Source organism: Delphinus delphis, chromosome 2 (genome assembly GCF_949987515.2).
Source record: "Delphinus delphis chromosome 2, mDelDel1.2, whole genome shotgun sequence".
Taxonomy (NCBI): domain Eukaryota; kingdom Metazoa; phylum Chordata; class Mammalia; order Artiodactyla; family Delphinidae; genus Delphinus; species Delphinus delphis.
The window spans coordinates 26,470,019-26,495,364 of NC_082684.1; the positions used below are offsets into that span (position 1 = coordinate 26,470,019).

At 55.5% G+C, this 25,346-nt stretch overlaps 1 protein-coding gene and 1 long non-coding RNA gene across 2 annotated transcripts; one reads left to right on the plus strand and one right to left on the minus strand.

The window, feature by feature from the left end:
- Positions 1–1,432: 1,432 nt before the first annotated feature.
- On the minus strand, positions 1,433–17,261 carry VASH1 (vasohibin 1). The gene is made up of 7 exons (XM_060003372.2): positions 16,898–17,261; positions 10,303–10,391; positions 9,032–9,088; positions 7,395–7,469; positions 4,314–4,695; positions 2,430–2,542; positions 1,433–1,505 (listed from the first exon to the last, which is right to left on the minus strand). Exons 1-7 carry the CDS (start codon positions 17,198–17,200, stop codon positions 1,433–1,435), a joined length of 1,092 nt encoding a protein of 363 aa, XP_059859355.1. The 5' UTR covers positions 17,201–17,261.
- A 155-nt stretch (positions 17,262–17,416) lies between these two features.
- Positions 17,417–21,995, plus strand: LOC132419478 (uncharacterized). The gene is made up of 3 exons (XR_011246346.1): positions 17,417–17,669; positions 20,358–20,645; positions 21,675–21,995. It is a non-coding gene; the product is annotated as an uncharacterized lncRNA (long non-coding RNA).
- Positions 21,996–25,346: the final 3,351 nt, after the last annotated feature.

Here is a 25,346-nt window from a genome sequence, read left to right on the forward strand (position 1 = left end):
ATCCTTCCGTAACCTAAATCCTTTCTATAGCTTTCAAGATGACAAGCAGCCATCTAGTCTTTGCTTGAATACCTCCAGCAATAGGGAACTCACTACTCCCCAAAGCCGCCTGATTCTAAACTCTCCCCCACATTCTTTTCTCACTTACATTCCCCAGTTCTCGGGCCCTGCCTCTCCTCAGTGGCCACACTGCCCCCTTGACCTACACCTCTTTGTTACTTGGGCCTCCAGAACCTTCCCGCAGGCCCTCCAACCTCTCTCCACAACCTCTCACCTGCCCGCCAGGTATCTCACACCTGCCAGGCAGGCTGTGCAGACGCCAGCAGCTCAGCTTCTTCCCTGATGAGCTGCCTCACACAACAGGCCTGATCATCACTGGGCCCTCCACACCTACCCAGGCTGCTGAATGAGGGGAGGTAGGGCTGGGACACAGGCAGCCTGATCTGGTCTTCATTTCCCCAGCAAGAGCTAAGGTAACAGGAAGGGGGAGCAGTCCCTGGGGACTACCTACCAGGGGGACAGACCTAGGCCTGAGTGGCCCACCCCATCCCCAGCCACGGTTCCTGGACCCACCAGGTCTATTCAGTCCCCACAGTCATGCTGAGCCCAGTGCATATCTGGGCCCTTGGCACAGCCCAGCCCCTCTGCAGGGAGGCCCCGGCTTCAGCAACAGGCAGAGCTGGGCTGAGCAAGGAGGCCAGGTAGGGGTCCGGGAACCCTTCCCCCAGTGGTTCTCTCCTGGGCTCTCGTCCAGCCCATCCCAGCACGGGCCCTGCCACGAGGCAATGTCAGCCCACAAAACACTGTCCATGGGGCTGCAAGGGCCCGAGGACCCTCTGAGCCACAGGCTCTGGCTCTCGGGGCAGATGTGGCCTGTGCTGAGCTCCTGATACGGGCCATACAGCCCTTTCTCAGGGTGGTTCCTACCCTGCGTTCCTTTCCCTGGGTGAAGATCTGCCAGGGCAGACAGGACTGGAGAAACACCCCTCCCTCCATCCTGCCACAGGCCTAGCAGAGCTGGGAGGTTTCCCATAGATGGAATGGACCCAAATCCCAGAGAGACCTTGGGGCAGGGGTACCAGCAGAGCCAGCAACCCCTCCTCACCCAGCCCTGTGGCGCTTAGATCCTCTAAGCACTGGCCTTCCAGCCACTGGCAGATCCATTAGTTTTAAGTTTTTTCCCAAATACCTTAAATTTCAGTTGTTGAGTTCAAAACTCAAAATTAAACTCTTCACTGCCTCGTGGTCCAAAGTGAGGGGGCTTGGCCCAGCGGGAGGGGCAGCATCTTGGGTGGCCGAGCTGGGACACGCTCTTCCCGCTGCCCCTCACCCTGCCCCACCATCAGCCCCAACTTCCCCAGGAGCGAGGCCGGTTCTGGCAGGTAGATGCCGGCCCCCAGAAGTGGGTGCGGCTGGGGCACTGCCGCCTGCCTCACACCCGGATCTGGTACCCATTGAGGTCTGGCATGGCTTTGGGCTCCGAAGGCTTCTTCTCACCAGAAGGCCTGCAGGGAGGAGAGAGCAGAGGAGGGGGAAGGGGTGAGTGGCCCGTCAGGGAGGTGCGGGAGCAGGGAGCAAGGGGTGGCTGCCCCTGCTGGCTCCCCACCTCCCCAGTCTCCAAGGTGTCCCAAAGGAATCGGTAGAGCCCCTGTGGAAGTGTGCTCCTGGAGCACCCACACGCCTTGCTGTCCTGAGTGTGGTCCCTGCACTCCCTTGCAGGGTACTGCTTTTCACGGAGGTCAGCAATTCCGGCTGCAGTTAAGTAAGAAAGTAATAGTGTAATGCGTCCGTCTCTGTGAGGGGGATCTGTTCTCTCTGAAACCCTCCTAGGTCAAAGTGAAGGATGCTGGATATTGGAGGCCAGCTTGGCGGCCCTTACACCAGAGAGGTGCTTCCAGAATGACAACGACATTTAAAGCAAGAGCCAGGCCGACGTGTAGGAGACAAATCTGATGAGGAAGCCTGGTGTCTTAACGGGATGTTTCTGCAGAAACCACAGACTCACAGGGGCAAAAGTTTCCTTCAAAGCCAGCCACCAGCTGCCATCTGACGTCAAACCCTCTCCAGTGATATTCCTGGAAGGATTCACTGTAGGCAGGGCCCCGCCCCTTCTACCCTCCCTCCCACAGAGCCCATTCTGCAGCTGGCCTCCAGCCTTCCCTGTGGGTCTCCGGCTTGGCATCTGGGCCCCGCATAGGATGACCAGTGGGCCAGCAATGTCTTCTCTCGAGAAATGGGATCGCATTGCCTCCATATCAACACACAAACAAACACACCATCCTAAGTTCCCTCCAGCAGAGGCAAAAAAGAGAAAGGTGAGAAAGAGAAGAGGTGGGGGGAAGAACAGAGGGATCTGGAAGATGAGAGGGAAGGAAAACGCCTTTTGCTGTCTCCCCAGCCCCCCACCCAAGGCGAAACCCTTTTCTCACCGCCTTTCACTGCGGCTGTTCCTGCGGTGGGGGCTAGACTGGCCCCGCTGTGGGGAGGACACATCCTTCTTGCGGTCCTTGGTGGGGGAGGGAGGGCCGGTCCCTTTGCCAATCTTGGTGGGGAGGAAGAAACAAACACTCATTCCAGGACTGCCCCAGAGCCCGTCCTGCCCGGCAGGAGCCACAAGCCCCAAAGCTGCCCTGGGCAGGGCCCAGGAAGCCTCGAGCCATGCTCTGCCGTCCCAGGGTCTTCCCAAACCTGTTTCCCAGGCACTACAACTGCCAGGGCAGTGGTTCCACAGCAGGGCTGCCTAATCTCTGTTGGCCCCTGAAATAGCAAGGATGTGGGTGGAAGTTACTGAGGGTTCATGGTGGCCCTTGAGAAAAGGGCCATTTACCCATGCCAGGTAGATGGGCCGGCTGGGGAAACAGCCCATGTCTGAGCTATGGGCTGGGATCCTACCAGACCCAAGGGTGACACTGGTTATCTCGAGTCAATCAGAAGTTCAGACTAGCAGCTATATCTCTGATTAAGGAAAAAAATGAGAAAAGCAAGTGAATTTATGCAGCACTGTCCGTTTGACCTGAATCTTCAAAACTTGGGGTATACGGGAGTGGTACTGGAAGGGGGCAAATTACATGGGAAATGCACAGCACCAAACAGATTGGGAAACACAGCACGAAAAACTAGGTAATAGTGCCTCCAACTCTAGATCCAACCTGCTCCCCTGAAGACGCAGTAACACTCCAGCAGCTGGGCACCCAGAGCTCTGCAGGGGAAGAGGGCAGCCCCTGAAAGCGGCAGGGTCAACTACAGCCCGCTTCTGCCCTGGGGAAGGCACTGTTGCCCCACAGTCTTGGCCTAGGGGCTGGCTGGCGGGGCAGGGCTGCCTTAGCTCTGCCGCATCCCCGCTGGGACACCTGAAAGCACCTGTGATGTGCCTGGGTTCGCCATCCGGACACTGAGCCCCAGTCCCATCTGCCTCCCACAGCCCGCGAGCAAGTCTCTGGGCTGCCCGCACCTCACTTCCTTACCCTGAAAAGGGAGCACCCACCGCTGCCCGCTGCCCTCCCGGCGTTTTGGGGAGCAGCAGTGGATGCAAAAGTGCCACAGTCATGGCTGCGGCCCCAGGCTACCCGGAGGGGCAGCGCACAGGGCTGCATGACTGGGCAATGGGGAGGGGCTGGCAGGCCCCAGAGGAGGCACCCCCATCCACGGGAAACCAGGGAGAGGCCAAGATTTTGCTCACCTGTAAGGCTCTGGGGACCAACTCCTCAGCAGCTCAGCCCGACTACTTCTGGGTCCAGCAGCCCCTCCCCCTCCTCCAAGACCCCTGCTCAGTGGGTGTGGGAAAGCGGGAGAAGGGACCACCCCGCCTTGTGTCCCCACAGTCTGAACCTCCTCCTTTTTCTGACTTCCTCCTAGCCCTTCACTGGGGCTAGGGGTCAAGAGTCAGGATACACGGGGGGTCATGGCTGCTGCTGCCCACCCCACACGACCATTCCCTCCAGACAGGCTATGATTTCCCTCCAGTCCTTACGCACAGCCCCCTCCACCTGGCCTGTGGCACCCCTGCCCTCCTCTACGTGCTCAGACCCGGCTCGTCTGCTGCCCCCTCCAGAGCCTCCCCTGGCCTGCTCACCGGAGGGGACTGTCTCATGGATGACGACCTTTGAGCAAAGCCCGGAAACTTCTCCCCCTCATCTCCCTTAATCCTGGCACCACCTCTCCTGGGGCGGGGGCGGGGGACAGGGGAGGAGGGAGGGGGCTTCCCTGGAAGAGCGACCCCCTAGGAAGCGGAAGCCCTTCCGTCTCCACCCCTGTCGGCCCCTGGATGCTCACACCCCTGGACGCTCGCGGGCAGGGCGGCCGCTCACACGGACCTTGAGCCGCATGTCGCGGGCGTGCCGCTCCAGCTCCTTGCGGAAGTCCTCGCGGCCCAGCCTCTCCACGTCCAGGACCGAGTGCTTCCACTCGATCTGCTCCACGCTGTGCGGGTCGTGGGACACGCACTGGCCCAGCTTCACCTTCTTTAACACGTGCCAGCAGCGGCTGTAGGCGGCCTCGTAGTCCAGCACGAGCTCGCTGAGGGTGCGGAAGGCCGGCGGCTTGTACATCAGGTCCTCGCGCCGGCTCATGCCCAGCGCCCCGTAGCGGCCGCCGAAGTTCACCCCCAGCACGATGTGGCGGAAGTAGTTCCCTGAGAAGTAGGTCTTGAAGCTGATGGGGAAGCGTTCCAGGGTAGGCATGCTGTTGGTGAGGTAACTGGCCGCGCCGCCCCAGCTAAGGAAACAGCCAGGGAGAGGCCCGAGGGCCAGCGCGCAGGGGCGGGACGGGGACGGCCTCCACCCCAACCTGGGAGAGGCTAAGTGAGCGGCCCTGCACCCCAGCTCCTGAGTGCTGGCAGCAGGTCTTGCTCACCTCCACTTCCTGTCGTCAGGGTTGGGCCTGGCATAAGTAGGTGCTCAATAAACTCAATCTCTATGGGTCAGGGCACTCGGTGATTACCAGCTGCTGCTATGACCTCAAGCAGGGCTCACCAAATAACACCTTAAGAGTGAGGCCGGCACTCCAAACCACAGGGCCCTCCAGAGTCCTGGGCTGAAGGAAGGGTAAGAGGGCCCTCTGCCCACCACCCCGTCTCCCTCTCTCCTCCTGTCAGTCACACAGCCCTCCTCACCTCTACCTTGCCTCTCACACCGTCTTTCTCTCACACACACTTCCTCACAGATGCACTGACAATCCTGTTCTCTCTCTCTCTCTCCACCCCCTACGCACAGACATACTGCCTATTGCTCTTCAAATAAAACCAAGCTTGCCCCTGTGGCCTGGGAGGCCGAGAGCCTGGTCCAGTGGCCCACTGCAACCTCCACGGGGGACCCTCTGTGCCAGCTGTTTCCTCTAGCTGCCCCTCCACCCCCCGCTGCAGCTGCCAGCTCGTCCTCAGGCCTCAGGCTTGGCCAGCACCGCTGACCTCCCTTTCTAAAGCAAGTCTGCGCTACGTATTTTCCCCACAGCACATCACCACAATCTGTAATTATTTTTCTTACTTCTTGGTTTACTTGCTTATTTTTTGTCTCCCCGACTAGAATCTAATCTTCTGAGAATGGGGACCTTGTCTGTCACGTTCTTTGCTGTATCTCTGGGGCCCAGCACAGAGGTGGGCACATAACAGTCACTCAAAACTCTTCTTGAACAAACGGGTAGAATGAGATAAACAGGATAAAAGCTTGGAGGAGAGACCACGGAGACACTGCCTCCAGCGTCCTACATGCACCCGCTCATTCAACTGTCCTAACAAACTTGCAGGGTGGGATTGCCATCGTCCCCTTCTGCAGAGGAGGACTCCGAGGCTCAGAGATGTTAAGGAACTTGTTCGGCGTCACACAGTGAGGACGCGGCAGAGCTAGGATTCAGGTCCAGGTTGGCCTGACCCCGAAGTCTGTTCTCTCAGTCACCACGATGCTTACGGAGCCCGACTCCTTGCAAGCGAGTGACTGGGGACACAGATGAGCAAGGCGCAGGCTCAGTGTGCAGCGAGGATGAGGCCCAGGGACAAACCCAATACAGTGCTCACCACGTGTGTAGGAGGGACCCGTGGTGGTCCTGCGGGGACAGTGGGGAGGGGTCCCCCCAGATGGGGGCTGCTCCTGTTTTCTTCCCGCCTACATACGAGCCAGCAGGTAACCCCTGAAAAGCCTGCAGGACCACGTGATCCCATCTGGACCAGCTTCTCTGTGTGCTCAGGGGAAGGGGAGCTGAGTCTCCCTCTTACGATGGGGTGGGAACCTCCACTTTGGTGTGTGGCTCTGAAGGGGTTGCTGGCAGCAGCCTGGAGTTCTTGGGCTGGCTTCACACTCGTCCCAGCAAAGAACCCTTTGGACAGGGCCATGCTCGTGGGGCTCTTTGGTCCATAGAGGACTGCCACAGTAGGCTTAGCTCTGAGGACCCCTCAGGCAGGGGGACCGGGGGGCAACCCTTCAGTGTCTTCACATAGTTTAAGGCAGGTATGCCTACGGGGGTGGGGAGTGTCCCCCTCAGATCACAGTCCTCCTCAAAGAAGCTGTGCTCCTGGCCTTTGACCGTCGTCTTCTCCTCCGGGACCTGCCCTAGAGAGTGGACTCCTCCGTCCCATTAGGCACCTGCCACCTTGCCCTGCTCAGCACAGAGCCAGGTGCCTGCACCAGGGGTGGCAAACAGAATATTTAAAAGCCTTGGTAGGTGCAGGAAAGAGGGTGATGTGAGGGGTGGTGGGCAGAGATGGATCGAGATTGGCCTTCAATTGGTACAACTGAGTGATGGGCACATGGGTTCCATTATATTAATCTATGCTTATACAAGGTTAAGATTTTCTGCAAAAAAACAAAACAGGGTAGGGCTCAGGCAGGGTCCACTTATGACAGAGGACTGGCCATAAACACCTGTCTCCTTACTTTGCTCTAACTGGGGATATTGGGGGGCTTATATGTCCCACTTAGCTACTCTTGTAACCCAGCCATAGGTCCCAGTTCTACCCTTTGGGTGGGGGAGACTGAGAAACCCTGTTTGCTTTTTTTTTAATAGGCAGTTTTATATCAAAGAACCCATCCATTATCTCCACAAATTAACATGTCCTGGAAATGCCAACATCTGGGCATCCAACCTGCTTCTTCCAGACTCTGGTTCTGGGAAATAGCACAACAGCCTTATGAAACAATGTGCCCTGATCTGTGGTTCTGAGAACAGGGTCACCGCGTCCACGACTCAAAAAAAGCTGCCCAGTAAGCCTCGGAAGTTAGCAACTGAGATGCAAGGGGCTGAGTCCTCCTCAAGCTCGTTCACATTGGGCCAAGTTCATGACTGCTGGGAGAGGGAGCTGGGAGGGCCCTGGAGCTCACTCAGCCCTCCCCTTCCAGAGGACGAAGCTGGCCCAGAGGTGCTGAGCACGTGCCTACCCCCACCCAGGCCTCTCAGAGGAAGGATACATTCCCAGGATCACGGCTTCCAGGCATTTGATTGGCAGAGCCTCTTTGGTCATTTCCTTGGCCAGGTCCATCAGCCTGGGGGAAGGGAGGCAAGAGTCATAAGGACAGAGGCTCCTTCCGGTGAAGGAGTATCACGAGGTGGACTAGAGATGCTAGATGGACAGAGACTCCCCTCCCTTCCAAGCTGCCTCAGCTCAGGCCCAGCACCTCCCTCTCCTTCCCCTCACATCCTTCCTGAGCCTAAGGGGATGGGAGAAGAGGCAACCACTGAAGTTAAGGAAAGAGGCCTCTTCCCCCTCCCCTCAGGCTCTGCTCCAAGACCTCTGGCGGGGAGGGTGAATGGGGGGCATGCAGTGGTAGGCAGATCTTTGACAGCCACTGGGCTAGGGGTCCTCTGTGAAGGTGGTGTTTGGGGGGCCCATGGGAAAGCATGCCAAGGGTGCTGGAGACATTGGCCTTGATCTTGATCTTGTTTCTTCACAGCACAGTGGACACCCCTGACCCAACTCTGACTTCTCTGAAGAGTTTGTAATTGATTGTAACTGCTGCCCCGCAGCTGGCCAGCTGCCTGGGGCTTGGACATGGGATCTCAGGAAGTTAGCTGCCCAGTGACTCCCCTGCCTGCTTCTTGAACTTGGAATTCAGGCCACTTTAACACAGACTATCCCTGAAGCCTGGTTCCTCCCTCCTCACCGAATGCTGCCCTCTGGGCCTCGGAATGCAGCCTGGCCACTGGCTTTGCTGGGGAGGGTGCTGGACTCCTCCATCCCATGAGGCTGGAGCTGGGCCCACACACACAGCGGCCACAGGACAACAAGAGCAAAGCTTTGGGGTGAGCAAGGCTGCATTCCACCCGGGGGCTTGGAAAGGGGGTAATTAAGTAATTAGCTAATAGGCCATTTAAAGCATTTTTTACACGGCAGTGAACATGGACAGATTATATGTGGAGCAAGACATAAAATTCACATTAATTTTAAAAGCATAGGGTTTTAGACGCCTGGACAGCTTTGGGCTGGGCCCCCAGACCCAGCTGTGGCATTCAGTCTCCATTCTGATCTGCCCTAAGGGTTTCTTCGGGGTGGATCCAGTCAGGGGTCAACACCTGGGGTGTAGAATGGGAAGTGAGAGATGCAGTGTTCTCTCCAGTGGGGTCCCTGTTGCTCAGAAACTGGGCCTTGTATTAAATGATCAGAAGAGAGTCCAGTAAGGCCACTGGGGTGACATGCAGGTCCCTGCCGTGGGGAGTGCACAGGCAGCTCCAGGGAATGGAGAGAGGCGGAGGGCTCTCTCCTGCGAGGCCCACCTCTCTTAAAAATAAGCGAGGCTCACACCCAGACATCTACCTGGGACTGCCCTCTGTCATCACCAAGCTGGGGGGCTGCCATCACCCTCCTGGCTCAGCGTGGATGTCAGGGTTCCTCATCCCCAAGGGAGCCCCGGCTGCCCGTCTTGGCCAGAGTCCCCTCTTTAGGATGTCCTAAGGAGGGCCCCACGGTGGTACTTGTCCTGCTGGCGGGCTCCCCTGGGAAGAGTTCCTGCCTGCCTCATAAGCTTCCACCCACAGGTGCCCAAGGGGCTCCAACTGGACCAGGCGCTGTTACCTTGGTGCAGAGGGACGAGGCACTCCCCACACTTACCCTGTCAGAGGTCTGCTCTTCTTAATTTCAAAGAACTGCGTCCCTGTGTGATTGTACCTGTGGGTGCCGGTTAAGGGCTTCCTGGCTTGACCTGGAAGAGGTGTGTCCCTCTGCCCTCATCCAGACCCTGGGGGTCCAGCACTCCCAGGGGTGCAGGCTGGGTAAGGACCCCACAAAATGCTTCTGTAAGGCACCTGGGAGGATGCTCAAGACCTGACTGTCTGAAGGGAGAAGGGGACGCAGCACGCTGCTTCTCCTTGCCCCACAGGGCCCCTCTGCGTCCTTCCCTCTCATCCTCTGCTGCCACCCTTACTCTCCTAGGGAGGGAGCCATGGGGCAGGCAGCCAGGGCTGGGAAAGAGGCTGAGCCCTGGACAGCTCTCTGCAGTACTTCATAGTCCAACCAGGGAGAAGCAGCGCGAACTGGGAGAAGGCTGGGGTGGGATTCCTGCACGACTGCGTTGCTGAGTGCCGCTCCCAAGCCAACCGCCTCCCTCTCTGGGCCCCAACGCCCCCCCCCACCCCCCACGGCAAAGGAAGGGCTGGACCCAGTTTTCAGTCACCAGCCTGGCTTTTCTTCTGCTTAGGACCCGCGCCTGGTGCCTGGTCCTGCCATCTCTGACCGAATCTGCAGCTAGGAGGGCGGGGGAGAGCCTAGGTCGCATAGCTCCAGGCAGGGCACAGGGGTAGAGGGGCCCAACTCAGGGACACTGGGGAATCCTGGGCTCAGGGGAGGCTCTTCCCATGCTGGGCAACTGGCCTCCTGCCAGGGAAGAAAAAGGTGAAGAAATGGGAGAAACTTCCAAGATGGGGAAGTTACCTCCCGAAGCATAAAATCCTTTTTCTCCATCTACCTGCCGCCCTCCCACCACATCCCCATTTTAGACCAGTTTTTAAACAGCCCCAAGGGAAACTCCCCTCTCTCCCTCTGCTGGCGCTGGATGGTCAGCAGAGGAGGTCTGGCCTGGCGGACCTGGACTAGGCTTCCACCAGCAGGTCGCTCAGGAGACATTTACCCCATCACACAGAGGAGGAAGCAGGTGGCAGAGAGGCTGGAGTGCGTCTGGCATTCATCAAACTACCTCCAACACCCGGGCGGACACAGGCTGTGCTTACACGACTCCGGGGCACAGAGATGCCACGGAAACGGCGCCCCTGGAGTTGTGGAGTGAGGCTGTTCTGCCGAGCCCTCTCTGGCCCTGTCCGAAAACAAGCCCCACTTGGCCTTTGGACCAGCCGGACGGTGGCCATGACCCTGACCAGGGAGGATACTGCAGCTCCCTGATGTAGCGCTGCACGGCTTCCAGGCGCTCAGGGACAGGAGTAGAGGGCTGGAACGTAGGCACACTCGGTATGGGAATCTGGGGACGGAGAAAGAGCTCTGGTCACAGAGGGACGCTCACCGTGGAGCTTCCAGCCCACCCAACACTCAGATTAGCCCCCAGAGAAGCCACATCCCACGGAGGGCCACCCCGGTTCTCTCCTCGGCCGAGCCTCTCTCCTCGGCAGCCCCTTCAAGAGGCTCCCGTCAGGCCCCCACCACAGCCCTTCCTCTCCCTCCTGGCACTGGACAGCATTTCTAATTTGGAGCTTACGTCCATGTGCCAATTTTATGCTTCTTTAATGATTTCAGAAAAACACAGGTTGACTCACCTGACTCACAGGTGTTTGAATTTTAAATTTCATTAACTTCAAGGCCTAACAGGCATGTCAGTATTGGGGTGGTGTTCACTCTGGTTCAAGGGCCGGATCAAAATCGGTTTATCGGGTGTCCCTGTCCTGGGCTGGGGGAGCGCTCCGTGGAGGCGGACACACCCTCGGCAGGTGGTGTCACGCACCACCCCCCCCATATTACGGCACAGCGACCAGGCCTTCCAGCTCCAAGCTAAGCTGTCCAGGAGTAAGTGCAGGGGGCACGTGGTCTGGGACAGGTCTTGCCATGGAGTAGCCACTTTGAAGGGGTTCCACGGCAGCACAGGAACTCCGGTTCCCCTTCAATAGCCCCCTGTCCTACCAGCTCCACACCTGTAACCAGCACAGGTAACCAGGGAACTGTACAGTCCTCCTCACCAGAAGAGACTTTCCAGAGCCAGACCCAGGAAGGGGAGAGGTGGGGTGTCGGGCAGGGGCCTCCTGAGGGCTGGGAACCGCCAGCCTGGGCTGCCTGGATGCTGGGAGTCAGGTTAGGAGCTGTGGACCCCCAGGGCTGTCCCTCGGCAACCAAGCCGTTGCCAGGAAAGAGGCCACCACCAGGTGTGCACCCCCAGGCCACCCTCTCTGGCCAGGGGAGCCCGATGGCTGGCGGTTTGGCTGCCACAAGTCAGTGAGGCCTCAGAAGCCAAGGGAAGCATCAACCGGGTCCTCGGGGTTACAGAACGGCCTTCACTGGGTAGAAGAACCAGATTTCCAGGGCCAAGGCCCACCCCTCTGGGGTCCCCCTTGGTTACCAGCACTGCCAGCTGTGAGGTAGCCTCAGGCTCCTCACACGAAAAGGTCCCACGCTCTTCCCCCCAGGCCTCTGCCCAGCCCCCCAGCAGGCAGGGGCTGCTGAGAGTGTCAGTGTGCACAGGTAGTGAAGGGAAAGGGCAAAGCAGGAGCCCACAGGTAGGGCTGGGCTGGGGGAGGTGCTCCCCGTGGTGCGGTGAAGGCACAGCCTTTTAAATAACGTGGCTACAGCGGCTGGGGCTCTGATATGAAGGGAAGTGACACCAGTGATCACAGATGGCAGGGGGACACAGCACAGCCTCTAACAGACACCTACTTGCCCCAAGGGGCCGAGGCACAGAAGGAAGGCCAGGTCCAGGAGGCAGCTCTGCGTGAACTTCCTCCCCTTCCCTGCCCGTCCCCTCCTTCCGGTCTGTGCCCGTCCCCTCCTTCCGGCCTGGGCAGTCCCCTCCTTCCGGTCTGGGCAGTCCCAAGCCACTGACACCTCATCTGGAGGAAGCTACTTTCCCTTTCACACCACCCCCTGCTGCCCAAACTGTCGCCACCACTTACAATCAGCAGGGGGATAAAAGCCCCGGACGGTGGGTTCTCCCCCTGCCTGCCTGACCACCCTGTGCCAGACGGGCTCCAGAACTCTCCGAGGGCCTGGCTGGCCTCCCCGTGTCAAGGATATGGGGTGGGAGAGGAATTACTGCACAATTTACTATAAACAGCATGGCACGTGGCTTCTTCAGGTGGAAGATCGATCCCAGGCACGTCGTTCCCACTTCCCGTGAGGGCATCCAGTGACTTCGAGGAGCCTGGGTAGGGACTGTAAGTACACCCTCCCGGGAGACACTCCAAACAAGGAGGGCACTGTGGTCCAAGAGTCCTTAGACTAAGCTCACAGGAGCCAGCCCTGGGCCAGGGCCGGGCGGTACCCACGAGGGCATCCCCTGCCACCCAGACAGAGGACCCAGGAACTGGCGGCTCTGCAAAAACTAAACGGCTCCGAAAAAGTTAAAAAAGACCTGGGATCCATGAGCAGGGGCTTAAAGGCCACCATCACTGAGGCTTAGCTGGAGGGAGCTGTCCAGCGGCTCAGTGACACATTAACTCACATTAACCATTGCCAACAGGCCGGCACCTTTCTTCTGAATGTTCACACAAGCATACACTCATTCATTCAAAGCAAACAGGCAAGATTCTGTACATCCAAATGATCGGGCCTAGTGGAGGGCTGGCAGCCTGGGTTTGCCCACAGCCCCCAACCCCAAACCAGAAGCCAGGAAATGCGCCCTCGCTGTTGAGCTGTGGGGTTAAGTGGGGTCACAGTGGAGGTAAGTGATATTGGCCCAGATCAATTCAGGGATGACTCCTCCTCCACTACCAAGGCCAAGGGTTACCTTTGCTCTAGGAACCCCCTAAAGTCCTGAGTTCTGTTAAGACATTCTCCCCCGGCGGAGTCCATCTCAGACTAGAACAGAAAGGAGGCTTGGGGGAGGTGGGGCAGCCTGCAGCTGAGTGTGTGGACAAGATGTACGATGGCCTAAAGGCTGATGGAGCTGGATCTGGAACCGGTCCATCTCTGTCTAAATCCCAAGCCTGCCGTTCACTGCCTGGCAGCAGGATCCTAGTGGGTTCCATAACAGAACCAGCCTCAGAGCCTAGATGAGACACTGCATGTCCAGGCCTCAGGACAGGGCCTAAGGCCCTGCACACAGTCCTCTGTACACAGCAGAGGCTCGGGTCCTGCCCAAGGTCACTGTTATTCCTGTGCGTGCCAGCCCATGAGGACCCTGGCAATGCTGGCTTTTTTGGGGGAGATGTCCAAATTCGCATTTTGCAGGAGCTCGGTGTCCAGAGCCCTGCCAGTGGCCACTGAGTTTTCACAAAGGTGGTGGCAGGGGCTTCCCTGGTGGCTCAGTGGTTAAGAATCAGCCTGCCAACGCAGGGGACACGGGTTTGAGTCCTGGTCCGGGAAGGTCCCACATGCCGCGGAGCAACTAAGCCCGTGCGCCACAACTACTGAACCTGTGCTCTAGAGCCCGTGAGCCACGACTCCTGAAGCCCGTGTGCCTAGAGCCCGTGATCCGCAACAAGAGAAGCCACGGCAATGAGAAGCCCGCGCACCGCAATGAAGAGTAGCCCCTGCTCACTGCAACCACAGAAAGCCCACACGCGGCAATGAAGACCCAACGCAGCCAAAGATAAATAAATGAAATAAATAAATTTATTAAAAAAAAAAGGCAGTGGCAGCTTGAAACATCAAGGAGACATTCATACAAAGGGGCACAAACTGCTCCTGGATCTGTGATCCTTTTAGAAACTGCTGCCCTTTAACATACTGGCATCATCCTTTTAAAGGACGTTTCCCCAAAGCGCCTGTGGGGTGGTCTGCTGCACCCTCACCTCCTTGCTCCATTTGCTGGGTACGTATTACATGCTCACCCATTTCACATGCTTTACTTCATCAGTTCCTCCCAATAACCCCTCAAAAGTGGGTATTGCTATTATGCCCATTTTATATTTCACAGCTGAGGAAACTGAGGCACAAGGAGTTTGCATACCTTCCACCTACAAGTAGTTACGGAAGAACCAGGATTTGAACATGGTGGATGTGATGTTTTATCACACTACACTGCAGGGGCCCCAGACTCAACCACCTGCAGGGGCCGTACAGGTAACCACAGGGAAAGCAGGCTGAGAGTGAGTGGTGGGGACCGTGGCCACCTGGGGGAGTGGAACCAGCCCTCACCTCCAGCTGCCTGCTGCCATGTGGGGTCACAGATTCTCTGTTTCCAGATCTTCTCATTTTCTGAAAAGATGCCAAAAATCTGGACCTTGAATGTGAAATCTCCCTATTTTAAATTTTGGCTCAAGTGGCCTTTTAAAACATTATGCCAGGGCTTCCCTGGTGGCACAGTGGTTGAGAATCCGCCTGCCAATGCAGGGAACGCGGGTTTGATCCCTGGTCCGGGAAGATCCCACATGCCGCGGAGCAACTAAGCCCGTGCACCACAACTACTGAGCCTGCACTTTAGAGCCTGCGAGCCACAACTACTGAGCCTGCGTGCCACAACTACTGAAGCCCGCGCTCCTAGAGCCCATGCTCTGCAACAAGAGAAGCCACTGCGATGAGAAGCCCGCACACCGCAACAAAGAGTAGCTCCTGCTCGCCACAACTAGAGAAAGCCAGTGCGCAGCAATGAAGACCCAACGCAGCCAAAAAAAAAAACCAACAACACAAAATAACCAAAAAAAAAAAACCATTATGCCATCCCCAAACTCTTAGTCTCACCACAGTGTAATCTCTTCTGTGAATGCCTCTGTGTCAACTCCAAGGGCATGACCACTCAGGGAGGGGCCAGCCCAGCACCGGGTGCATACTGCTGGCACTCTGGGACCTGACCCTGCTGCCTCCCGGCCTCCTCCACCCTGCCCAGACTCTGGGGCTCCTTCCTACTCTGGGCCGAGGTGGAGGAGGAACCCTCCTTTGGAGGAGGAACACTTTCCCTGTGGTTTGAGGAGGAGAAGTTTCAATTTTCCCAATCCTCTCACAAAATTCCTTCAGGACCTGCACACTCCTGTCAGTCATGACACCCCCCAACAGACAATAGCCTCATTCCTTCATCATTATCTTTCCTATGCACAAAGCTTGAAGATGACAAGATGACATTACCAAACCAGTTGCTAATGAGGTTGTCAGTTTTTTTTTCAGCCCCCAGGAGTTGTGACAGTTCTGCAGGGGTCCATTCACACTCTCTCGTAGCCTGATTTAGACATCAGCAGGATGGCTGGATAGCCATCTGCTAATCCCCAACTTGCTCACGTGGGAGAAGCATGTGGCTCTAGCTTCACTGGAACAAATGCTGAGTGAGATCTAGCCTCCTCTCCTGATGAAGGATGTGAACAGAGGTAATGAACATCCAGTAACCAGTACTGGTTTGAGGCTTTACAGTTTCTTAAATGCTTTAAAACATATTCTCTCATTTAAGCTTCACTACAATCAACCCCATTCTACAGATGAGAAAACTGTGGCTCAAACAGGTTGAAGGGGTCTGCTTGAGTTCATAGCTAGGTGGGTGATCAGAACAGATGTCCATATCCTTTGACGTCACACTTCCTTTTCCAGGCATTTATCCCAAGGAAATAATCAGAGATGGACACCCAAACTCATGTTTTAGAATGTGCAACACAGTGTTCACTTTAAGAGTAAATTATCGGAAACAATGTCCAGACACAGGGAATTAGCTAAATTCTAAATTAGTACAGAAGGCGATGAGGTAGCCTTCAAAATCAAACCACATTTGATTTCCCCTGGAAATATAAGGCAGTTCCTCAACCTTCAACCTCTGAATTCAGCCTGTCCCAGAAGATAGTCTCTGATGGTTCTACCAATAACTTGGTAAAAAGAAAACAAAATAGGCCACCTGTCTCCATGTCTAATCCACATTAACTGTTGCTCTCCCTGGCCCCCTCCTTCTCACCTGAGCAGGCAGGACCTGAGCCTGGGGCTCTGACCTCTGTCCAATTGGCTTTTCTTGGGGGATTTCAGGACTCTGCATTTGGGAGAGTGCTTTCTTAGTCTTAACCATAACGTTGGGGAAAAAAAAAAAATCAGGCACGTTTTTCCACCTAGCACTATAGGGCACAGAAAGTCTCAAGAACCCTTTCATTCAGCAAACACTTACAAGTGCCTGTTCTGTACCAAGCACACAGGAGGTCTTGGAAAGACAAAGATGAATGAGACAGCCTCAGCCTCCACGGTGACACAACTGAAGGAGAGCTGTCATGGAGAAGTTCCAGGCGTACACAGATAAATGACTGAACTTTGCCCCTCTCCACAGGCCCTCTTCTAACTGCCCTTGAACCTCGTGTCCCCCCAAGCAAAGGCCCTGGAACCGGAAGACCTGGGGGTGAGACCCAAGCTCTGCCACTTACTGGCTGTGGGACCCCTAGTTCCTACTTGAGTTTTCAGCATTCTTGTCTGTAAAATGGGTCCCCAAACTGCACTTAATGCACAAGGCTGTTGGAGAATTCAGCAAAACAACACATGAAAATATTTTCTCAACATCTTAAGCCCTGGAGCCTCCTTAGTCATTCATTCTCTCTCTGCCCACAGTTCTCTGACTTAGCAAATAAGATGTCAGGCCACTTTAGTGTACTCGTTAGTTAATTTGCTGCTCTGCCCACAAAACATGGGCTTTTTAGAAGAGACAGAGGAGGGCCTCCTGGAAACAGGGCATGTGGACCTCACAGAACAACCTCAATGGCAACTGAGAGAAAATTCTTCTGGACAGGTTCAAGCTACCTATATTTTTAACATATTACCATGCCAGTAGTTCCCCACCCCAACACAGAAAGTGTCCCTTTGCTCTGGAAGCCCCAAGGTCACTAAGATCTTAGCTCTCCGCTCCCCTCCCACACACAAACCCCTCACCTTGGGCAGGTCCATGGCCCCACGGATCCGCTGAGCCACCTTCTCTCCATCGGGGTGGATCTTAGCCACGTGCTTCCACATCCTCTCCCAGGTGGCCTCGTCCACAGGCAGCCCACCCCGGTTGATAAAGAAGGGGATGCCTCCATCTCGCAGGTCCTCTTCCCCTTCTTCTTCTGGCTCATCATCTCTCTGGGCTGAGGCTCCTTCGCTGGTCTCCAAACGCCTGGCCCCAGAGGGGACAGCAGCAGCAGTGGGGGCAGCACCGCTGCTGCCGCCCCCGACCACCTTCTTCCCCCCTGGCATCCCCAAATCCTTGACGGGGGTGGGAGGAGGTCTCAGCGGACAGGGGTAAGAAAGGTGGTTCACAGGAGGCCTCCCACACACCAGCTGCAGAGATAACACATGGCCAAACAGAGTGCAAGGCGCCTTTAAGAAACCAGGGCGTGGCTCCCGTACAATAAAATACTACTTGATGGGGGGGAAAAAAAATCAGTGCCTCAACATGAAGTGCGGGGCAGAGGGGGTTGGTTGTCCCGGATGAGCCTTAGAGGCCTTGTTCTTTATGAAAAACGGGATCTAGAGAATACTTCCCAACTTGGCAGCTTTCACAAAGCACCCCCATTTGACGGCGAGAACAATAACGGACAGCAGTCTGGGCTGGCAGAGGAAAGTCAGACGGAAACTGAGGCCCGGCAGCTCAGATCTGCGGCCACGAAAGGGTCAAGGCACGGGTGCCCACGCCGACTGGGCGCCCCAGCTCCCAGTTTTGAAGGCAAGCAAATTCCACTACAAAATATCGCACTCTCACACCTGCGCGCGCTCCGGGGTGGGGGACCGACCCGACTCCAGGCCGCGTCAGCTCCGAGCCGGGACCCCCGGACCGGAGGGCGGTGAGGGGGCGCGATTTCTCCGACGAGAGGAATCTGGGAGCCAAGACTCGCAGCTGGCGGGGCGCGGGGAGGGAGCGCGCGCCGACGCGCACATTCCACGCCCGCAGCCAACTCCCCGCACAAAGTGGGCTTTGTCTCGGCCCCCTGTGCCCTCGCCCCCGGGAAGGAGCGGCGGAGCCCCCAGAAGGGGGAAGGGCGCGGCGGGGAAGAGAAGCGGGGAGCGCCAAGGCCCCGTCGGTACCCAGCCGGGCGCGTCTCAGCGGGCGGATGGCGGGCACCCGGCGCCAACCTGCGCCAGCCGAGCCATCACGGGGCGCGGGTCCCGCTCCCGGGCCCGGGGCTCAGCGGGGAAGGCTCGGGCGGGGCGCAGGGTCACCGAGCGGCGGGCTGCGGCCACAGGGTCGCCGCCCTGGACTGGCTGCAGCATGGGCGGTGGCGCGGCCGGGACGGGCGAAGGATGCTCCGCGGCTGTTAGCTCGGGCTCCAGCTGCGTACCCCACGCCCCCAGCTAAGGGCTGGAGGCAGGACAGCTGGGCGGGGAGAGCAAGCCCGGAGGCTCGCGCAGCCACGGCCGCGGATGAAGCTAGAGGCGAGTGACAAAGCCTCGGCGAGCGCGGGCTGCGCTAGTCCCCGGAGAGCAGCCCGCCGAGCGCGGGGTCCACGCGCAGGTCGCTTCTCCGCGGCTCGGCGAAGATCAGGCCACCGCCACCCCCGCCTCCTCAGGACCCAGCAGCTGCCGGCGGGGTCCACTGCCGGCCCGCCGCCCACCCGGCGCGACTCCGGCCCGCGCCGCGCATGCGCTCCGTCCCCCCCTTAAAGGGCCAGTGCGTTCCCGCCGGGGCCTCCGTCTCCCTCAGCCATTCCTCTGCCCCCAGTTACCTCTAGGATGCCGGTGGGCTTGCGCTCCCCTCTCACCCCTCTCTCAGGACGCCGCGAAGCCGGTGCAGAGCTGCAGGCGAAGTTCGCAACGTGCCAAACTGAGCTCAAACTCCACGGAGATTCCGGGCTCGGAAGGCCCGCGGTCGGGAATTTCCTAAGGGGACTGCCTGACTGAATTTCCCTCAGGGTGTAGAAACCAGACTATGGTTTGAAAATCCAGGGTTCTAGATCGTGTGGGACATGCAACAGATCACTGCCTTCTATGGGCCTCGGTTTCCCCATCTGTCAGCCGAGGTCTTCACACTGGGTGAGCACAGAGATCTCCCGGCGCGCGTGTTCCTTAAAGGAGGCTATCAAGGGGTCAGGGTCACTACCCCTTGAAAATGAAAGAGTTAAAAGTCACCCATTTCCACCCCATAACCTGCACCAGTGATAGCGGGGTGTGCTGACTTCGCCCCTGTGGGCCTCCCAGGACCCGGCTCTGGGCGCCGGGCGCACACGGCAGGGGGATGCTGCGCCCGAGTCTTAGGACCATGACCCACGCGAGGCGGTGGCTGGGGAGGGTCAGCCGGCCCAGAAAAAGGCGAAAGTACGGCTCACTGTTGTATGCGGGGCCCAGGACTGCGGAGACTCAAGGCACCCTCCCCTTCCCCCTTTCACAGAGTGGTGGAGCGGAAAAGCCTCGAACTGGGAGCAAAAGCAAGGAACTTGACGAAAGTGAGACAGCCGGGGTACGTGCTTTAAGACTCCTCCCCTCCCCCCAGCAGCAGTTAGTGTGAAAAAGTAAATGCAGATCTCTGGGCCCCGGCAGGCAGATTCAGATTCCTCAGGTCTGTGACTGCTGCGTTTCTCACCTCTCCTGGGCTGGGACTGAGAAGACCTTGGGGAATCCCGAGGTCCTCAATGGTTCAACATCTGTTCCTTAAAGTTGCCCCTGGTGTCTGAATCCTAGGTCCCCTAGCTCCAGTAGCAAACTCTTGCTGCCTCCACTGTCAGAAACCAAGGGTGATCAATGATGGGAAGGGTCAGTGGATGTCAAGAAAGTTACGAGGGAATCCTTTTAAGATGACTGAGGCAAGAAGACTCCAAGCATGTAAATACCACCAGGGACCAATAACTGCAACCTACTGATTGTTTAGATAGGGAAACCCAGTCTCAGAGAGTCATTTCCTCACGTTCACACAGCTAATAACTTGACCTGAATTCCTGCTTCTTCAGACACTTAGCTTTCACCATGCATTTTGCCTCTTGTGCTAGCTAAATGGTTGTAATGGTTTTAAAATATGTTTGCAAGTTCTTTACCACTTCTCTCAAAAGATGGAGTCTAATCCCCTTCCTTTTTTTTTTTTTTTTTTTTTTTTGCGGTACGCGGGCCTCTCACCGCTGTGGCCTCTCGCGTTGCGGAGCACAGGCTCCAGGCGCGCAGGCTCAGCAGCCGTGGCTCACGAGCCCAGCCGCTCCGCGGCATGTGGAATCCCCCGGGACCGGGGCACAAACCCGCGTCCCCTGCGTTGGCAGGCGGACTCTCAACCACTGCGCCACCAGGGAAGCCCTCCCCTTCCTTTTTAATGTGGGCTGGATTTAGTGTCTGGCTTCTAATGAATAGAAGGTGGTGGAAGCGATAGGATGTACCTCTCAAACCTAGGTCATAAAAAGGAGACATTCCTCCTGTCTCTTTCTTACTGTCTCAGGACACCCACCCTTGGAACGCAGCCACCATGTTGTGAGGAAGCCCAAGCCACATGGGAGAGGTGACATGAAGTGGTCTGGCCGGTATCTCCAGCTGGGCTCTCAGGCAACAGCCTGCCTTAACCACCAGCTAGGTGGTGAACTGAGACAATTCCGGCCCCCAGCCTTTGAGTCTTTCAGCCAACGTTCCAGATAAGGAGCAGAGACAAGCCAACCCCACCGTATCCTGTCTGAATCTCTCTCCCACAGAAATTGGGAGATAAGAAGTGATCGTTGTTGTTTTTAAGCCGGTAGGTTTTGAGATACTTTGTTACACAGCATTAGATAATGAATACTGTGGGTTTCCTGCAATGATAAATAATGAAATAGATAGATTTGGGGTATTCATTCAAACAGTAAGTACTTACTGAGCACCTTTTATGTGCCTGACCCTGTACTAGGCACTGGGGATACAGTGGTGAATAAGAGGGACATGGTCTTTGCCCTAGTAGGGCTATGGTCTACTAGTAGAGGAGATGTTTAAACATGTTTCCAGTAAAGTGCTTTGCCAGACGCTTAGTACAGGAAGGTACGGGAGTGCTTACCCCGGGCAACTTTCTGGTCAGGTGGGTGTCGGGGAAAGAAGAAATGAGTTGGCCAAAAGGCCAGCATGGTCTTGGCTAGAGAGTTTTCTGGGGGGTGTTCTTAGAAGTGGGAAGGGATAGGTGTCAGTCCAGGTGGGAGGGGCATGCAAATAAGTTAGAAAATGGAGAAACTGGAAAGGGAGTTGTCTAACTCAATCTCATTTTAACTGAAAGCCCAGAAAGGACAAGTGTCTTGCCTGGTGTCACACAGCTTGTAAACTGGGCCTAGGTACTGTGTCCTGCATCAAATCCTCTCATGATTCCCCCACACTAATGCCCAGAGAGGGAAACCTTGGGTAACTCCTTATTTGGCTCAAAGCTCTTATGGACCTGATCTGTCTTCACAAAAACGCTGGAAGAGGTTAGGAGGAGTTAATTCCCAATTTACAGATGAAGAAATGATGCACAGGGAAGCTAGGCAACTTAAGTACTTAGTTCAGAAGCTGGCACATCAGATCTTCTAGGTACCAGGGACTTTGATGATGACAAGGATGGTGATGATAATGCCTAGCCCATCTCATATGTCACTGTTGTGATCGTCAAACTCTGGACTAATGTTCTGGAAACCGATACACAGTGTCTTAATGCCACTACTAACATTGGTATTTATCTACTCTAACTCATTTTCTATTCTTTTTTTTTTTTTCCGGCACGCGGGCCTCTCATTGTTGTGGCCTCTCCTATTGTGGAGCACAGGCTACGGACGCGCAGACTCAGCGGCCATGGCTCACGGGCCCAGCCGCTCTGCGGCATGTGGGATCTTCCCAGACCGGGGCACGAACCCGTATCCCCTGCATCGGCAGGCGGACTCTCAACCACTGCGCCACCAGGGAAGCCCATCATTTACTATTCTTGTGACACTGAAGCTAGAGTAAAATTTCTGGAGAGGTTGATGTAGCTTGTGTCCTGGGCTCACCCCTTGGCTGGAGAAGGGCAGGGCAACTTCATTAGCTGTCCCCAAAAGACTGCAGGTGGTGGTGACAGGGGGCTGCCCTAAATGAAAATGGGGTGCTCTTGGTAAAAGAGGGACGTGGAAGCACACAGCTGTAGATGTGTTCATGAAAGGTACATACTCTTCGTTTGCACTGTCCAGTGTGGTAGCCAGAAGTCATGTGGCTATTTAAATTTAATCAGCATTAAATAAAATTTCAAATTCAGTTCCTCAGTCACACTAGCCACATTTCAAGTACTCAGTAGCCACAGACCGTTTGTGGCTACTGTACTGAGCAGCACAGATTATAGAACATTTCCATCATTGCTGAAATTTCTACTAGACAGTACTGCTCTAGGATTCTTACTTGGAATTCAGCTCTTTTTATTTTCTTCTTTTTTTTTGGTGAATATGGAAATAGCAAAAAAGATGAGTCAGAATCTTCATCCATTTATTCAATAAACGTATACTAAATGTCTACTCTGAATCATACGTTATTGTACACACCAGGATGCCTGGGAGGGATCATGGAGATCTCTTCGTCCAGTGGATCTCACATGAGAAGCATCCAGGGAGCTCTTTAAAGTACTGATACCTCACCCTACCTGGCAGAGATTCTGGTGAAATTGCTTTGGGATGGGGCTTGCACACCCATAGGTTGGAACAGCTCCTGGGCTGATGCTAACGTGTAGCTGGGCTTGAGAACCATTGTAATCTGGTCAGACCAGTGAAGTGAGCTGCTTGAGATAACCTGAAAACCTGAATCAGCATGGGTCCCATGACCTCCATTCTGGGCTTCTTACAACAGAATCAAAGTTCTCCATGCATTTGGCATCTGTCTGAATTGAATGAACAATTCTTAGAGAAGAAGAAGTCTGCTCTTCCTTAGTCTAAAGGGAATCCGATTCACTTCCAATAAAGTGCCAATAGAACTCTGGTTTTCAAATGCTTCTTTTACAAATTGTTTTGAGTGTTTTGTGCCTGGAACTGTATCGCTCAGCCAAGTTGGTGAAACCCCTTATAAAAATAGCGCCCTTTCCCGAGCACCTAGGGTAGGTCAGTTCATTTAATCCCCAGGACACTCTTGTAAGGTAGGTTTTGCTAATATCAGTTTACAGATCTGCAAACTAAGATGCAAAAAGACTGAGGATTATAAATTGTCCTACTTGGCACAGCTGGGATTCCCACTCCGGAGTTGGTGTCCTTTCCGCTTCCCCACCCTGAGCCTACCCCGTAACCAAGTGTGCAGGGCAGCTGGCAGACAGTTGTGTACTGCTCTGCATCCCCATAGGAAAGAAAGCTTTGTGCAGGTGAGATGCAGTCCTTTGTGTGTCAGGGGAAGCCCCTGAGCTAATGGGACCTAGGCACTGTACTCAGAGAGGGTACTAAGCCTGGAGGGAAGAAGATTCAGGAATAGCACAGGAGAGGGGATTTGGAGTGGAGTTCTCATTTTTGTTGATGGTTGTGCCTAGAGTCCTTTTATCCAGGGATTTGGAGAAAGCAGCCTAGAGCGATGTTACACCTGGAGCAGTTAGCTCTTAGACACCTAGCAATTACGGTGCCTGCTTGGTGTCAGCATTACCTGTTCTTGGCCAGGATTCCTGGAGGTTGGCAGAGTGTCTGTGTCACCGTGTATCTTTGCAATCTGAGTCCCTGCCTGATACTTCCTGGGCAGCCTGGCCTGGCCTCCGGGGTGGGGGTGGGGTGCTGAGGAGGGGCAGGACTATTGTGTCCATTCCAAAGAACTCTAACAGAGGGGGAGATAGGGCTCCCCTGCCGTTCGCTGGGGGCCACCTGGTAAAGTAATAGGAGATCCAGGCCTTGGAGAGCAGCAAGGGCTGGACTCGGAATGGATCAGCGTTTGTCTGCGTGGCATTCAGCAGGTCTATGTGGGAGCGAAGCCACGACTGGCCGTAGAAAGAGCATAGGATATCACAGCCGGAAGGGCCCTTCTTGTCCAGGTTTCATTTCATAGTTGGGAAACTGAGGCTCAGAGAGGTGACAGGACTTGTTCAAAATGACACAACATGCTATTGGCAGGGATCACACCTGCATTCAGGTCTCCCCCCTGGTCCAATATGCCTTCCCTGATGTCTTCTCTAGCAGGGGAGAAGCTGGTGGTAGATGAACCCTTGAAAGCTTTTCAGTGGAAAGGGATAGAGATGGTCTTCTCACATTTGCTTCCCGCTCTGGCCGAGCTGTGTGTGTCAGCGGGTGGGTGTGGGCAGGGTGTGTATTTAGGAAGGCTCCGTTCAATCTGGAGGACTGGGTGATGGCCCCTCTCATTTTCCAAGCAAATCATACTCATCCAGACTTGCGTCCCTCCTTTGCTAGGAAACTGGCATTTCCTTGGACTTATTTCTCCAGGTACTGTGGCAGGTATTTGGCTACTGGCAGGTTATCGAGTTGGTCAGCTGGGAATGGCTGGACTGTGGTAGTTGCTCCCCAGTGGCCAAGGCTCTGGCTGTCCCTGAAAGAATCAAAGGCCAAGCTCAGCGTCCCTGCTCACTGGAAGGACCCAGGACTTGGTGACAGGGAGAAACAGGTCCTGTTCTGAGGTACGGGTGCATCCTGAGGACTGAATTAAAACCATTTACAAGTGGCAGGACTATAGGTCCATGAGGTGGGCTAGGTTTATTTCTTGAGCCTTGGCTTCCAGGCAAGACTTCACTTTAGTTCAACAGTTTCTGAGCACCTACTGTGTGCATGGCAGAGCCTGAGATGCTGTAGGCGATGTAAAGATACGCAAGACATCACTGTGGCCCTCTGGGTTGTATCTAGGAAGATGTGACCCTATAACTTACTGAGTACTTACCATGTGCCAGGTGCTCTACACAGAGTATTTTATCTAATCTTGACCATAACCTTGCAAATTAGGATTCTAAGTTCCATTTTCAGATGAGAAAATGGCCTCAGAGAAGCTAAATGACTGTTTCTGGGTCCTAGCCAGTGGGTGGCTGAGCCAGGTTTCAGAGCCTCTGCCCTTTCTGCTGTTCCAGGAGGCCACCAGCTAACCACCACACCTGGCAGAGTCAGGCCAGTGCCCCAGCACAGGCTCAAACGAGGTGTCTGAAGAGCATAGAGGAGGGAGAGATTCGCTTAATATGGGCAACCATGTTTGTTTAGGTACTGTTGGCGCTTGGGGCCAGACCATTCTTTATTGTGAAGAGCTGTCCTGTGCACTGTAGGATGTTTAGCAACATCCAAGGCCTCTACCCGCTAGAAGCTAGTAGCAAGTTCCCACTGGTGACAATCACTGCCAGTTGGGAACCACTGGTTTTAGGTAAGCAGTGGCCTTCCACCTGGACCTAGGAGGATCTTGTTAAGACAAGTATTTTGGCAATGAAGAAAGGAGGAAAAAAATCATTTAATTAGTGTTTTCCTGCTTGACAAAGAGCGTCCACTCAGATTTCCCTCTTCCCACTGGCCCTGCGGCT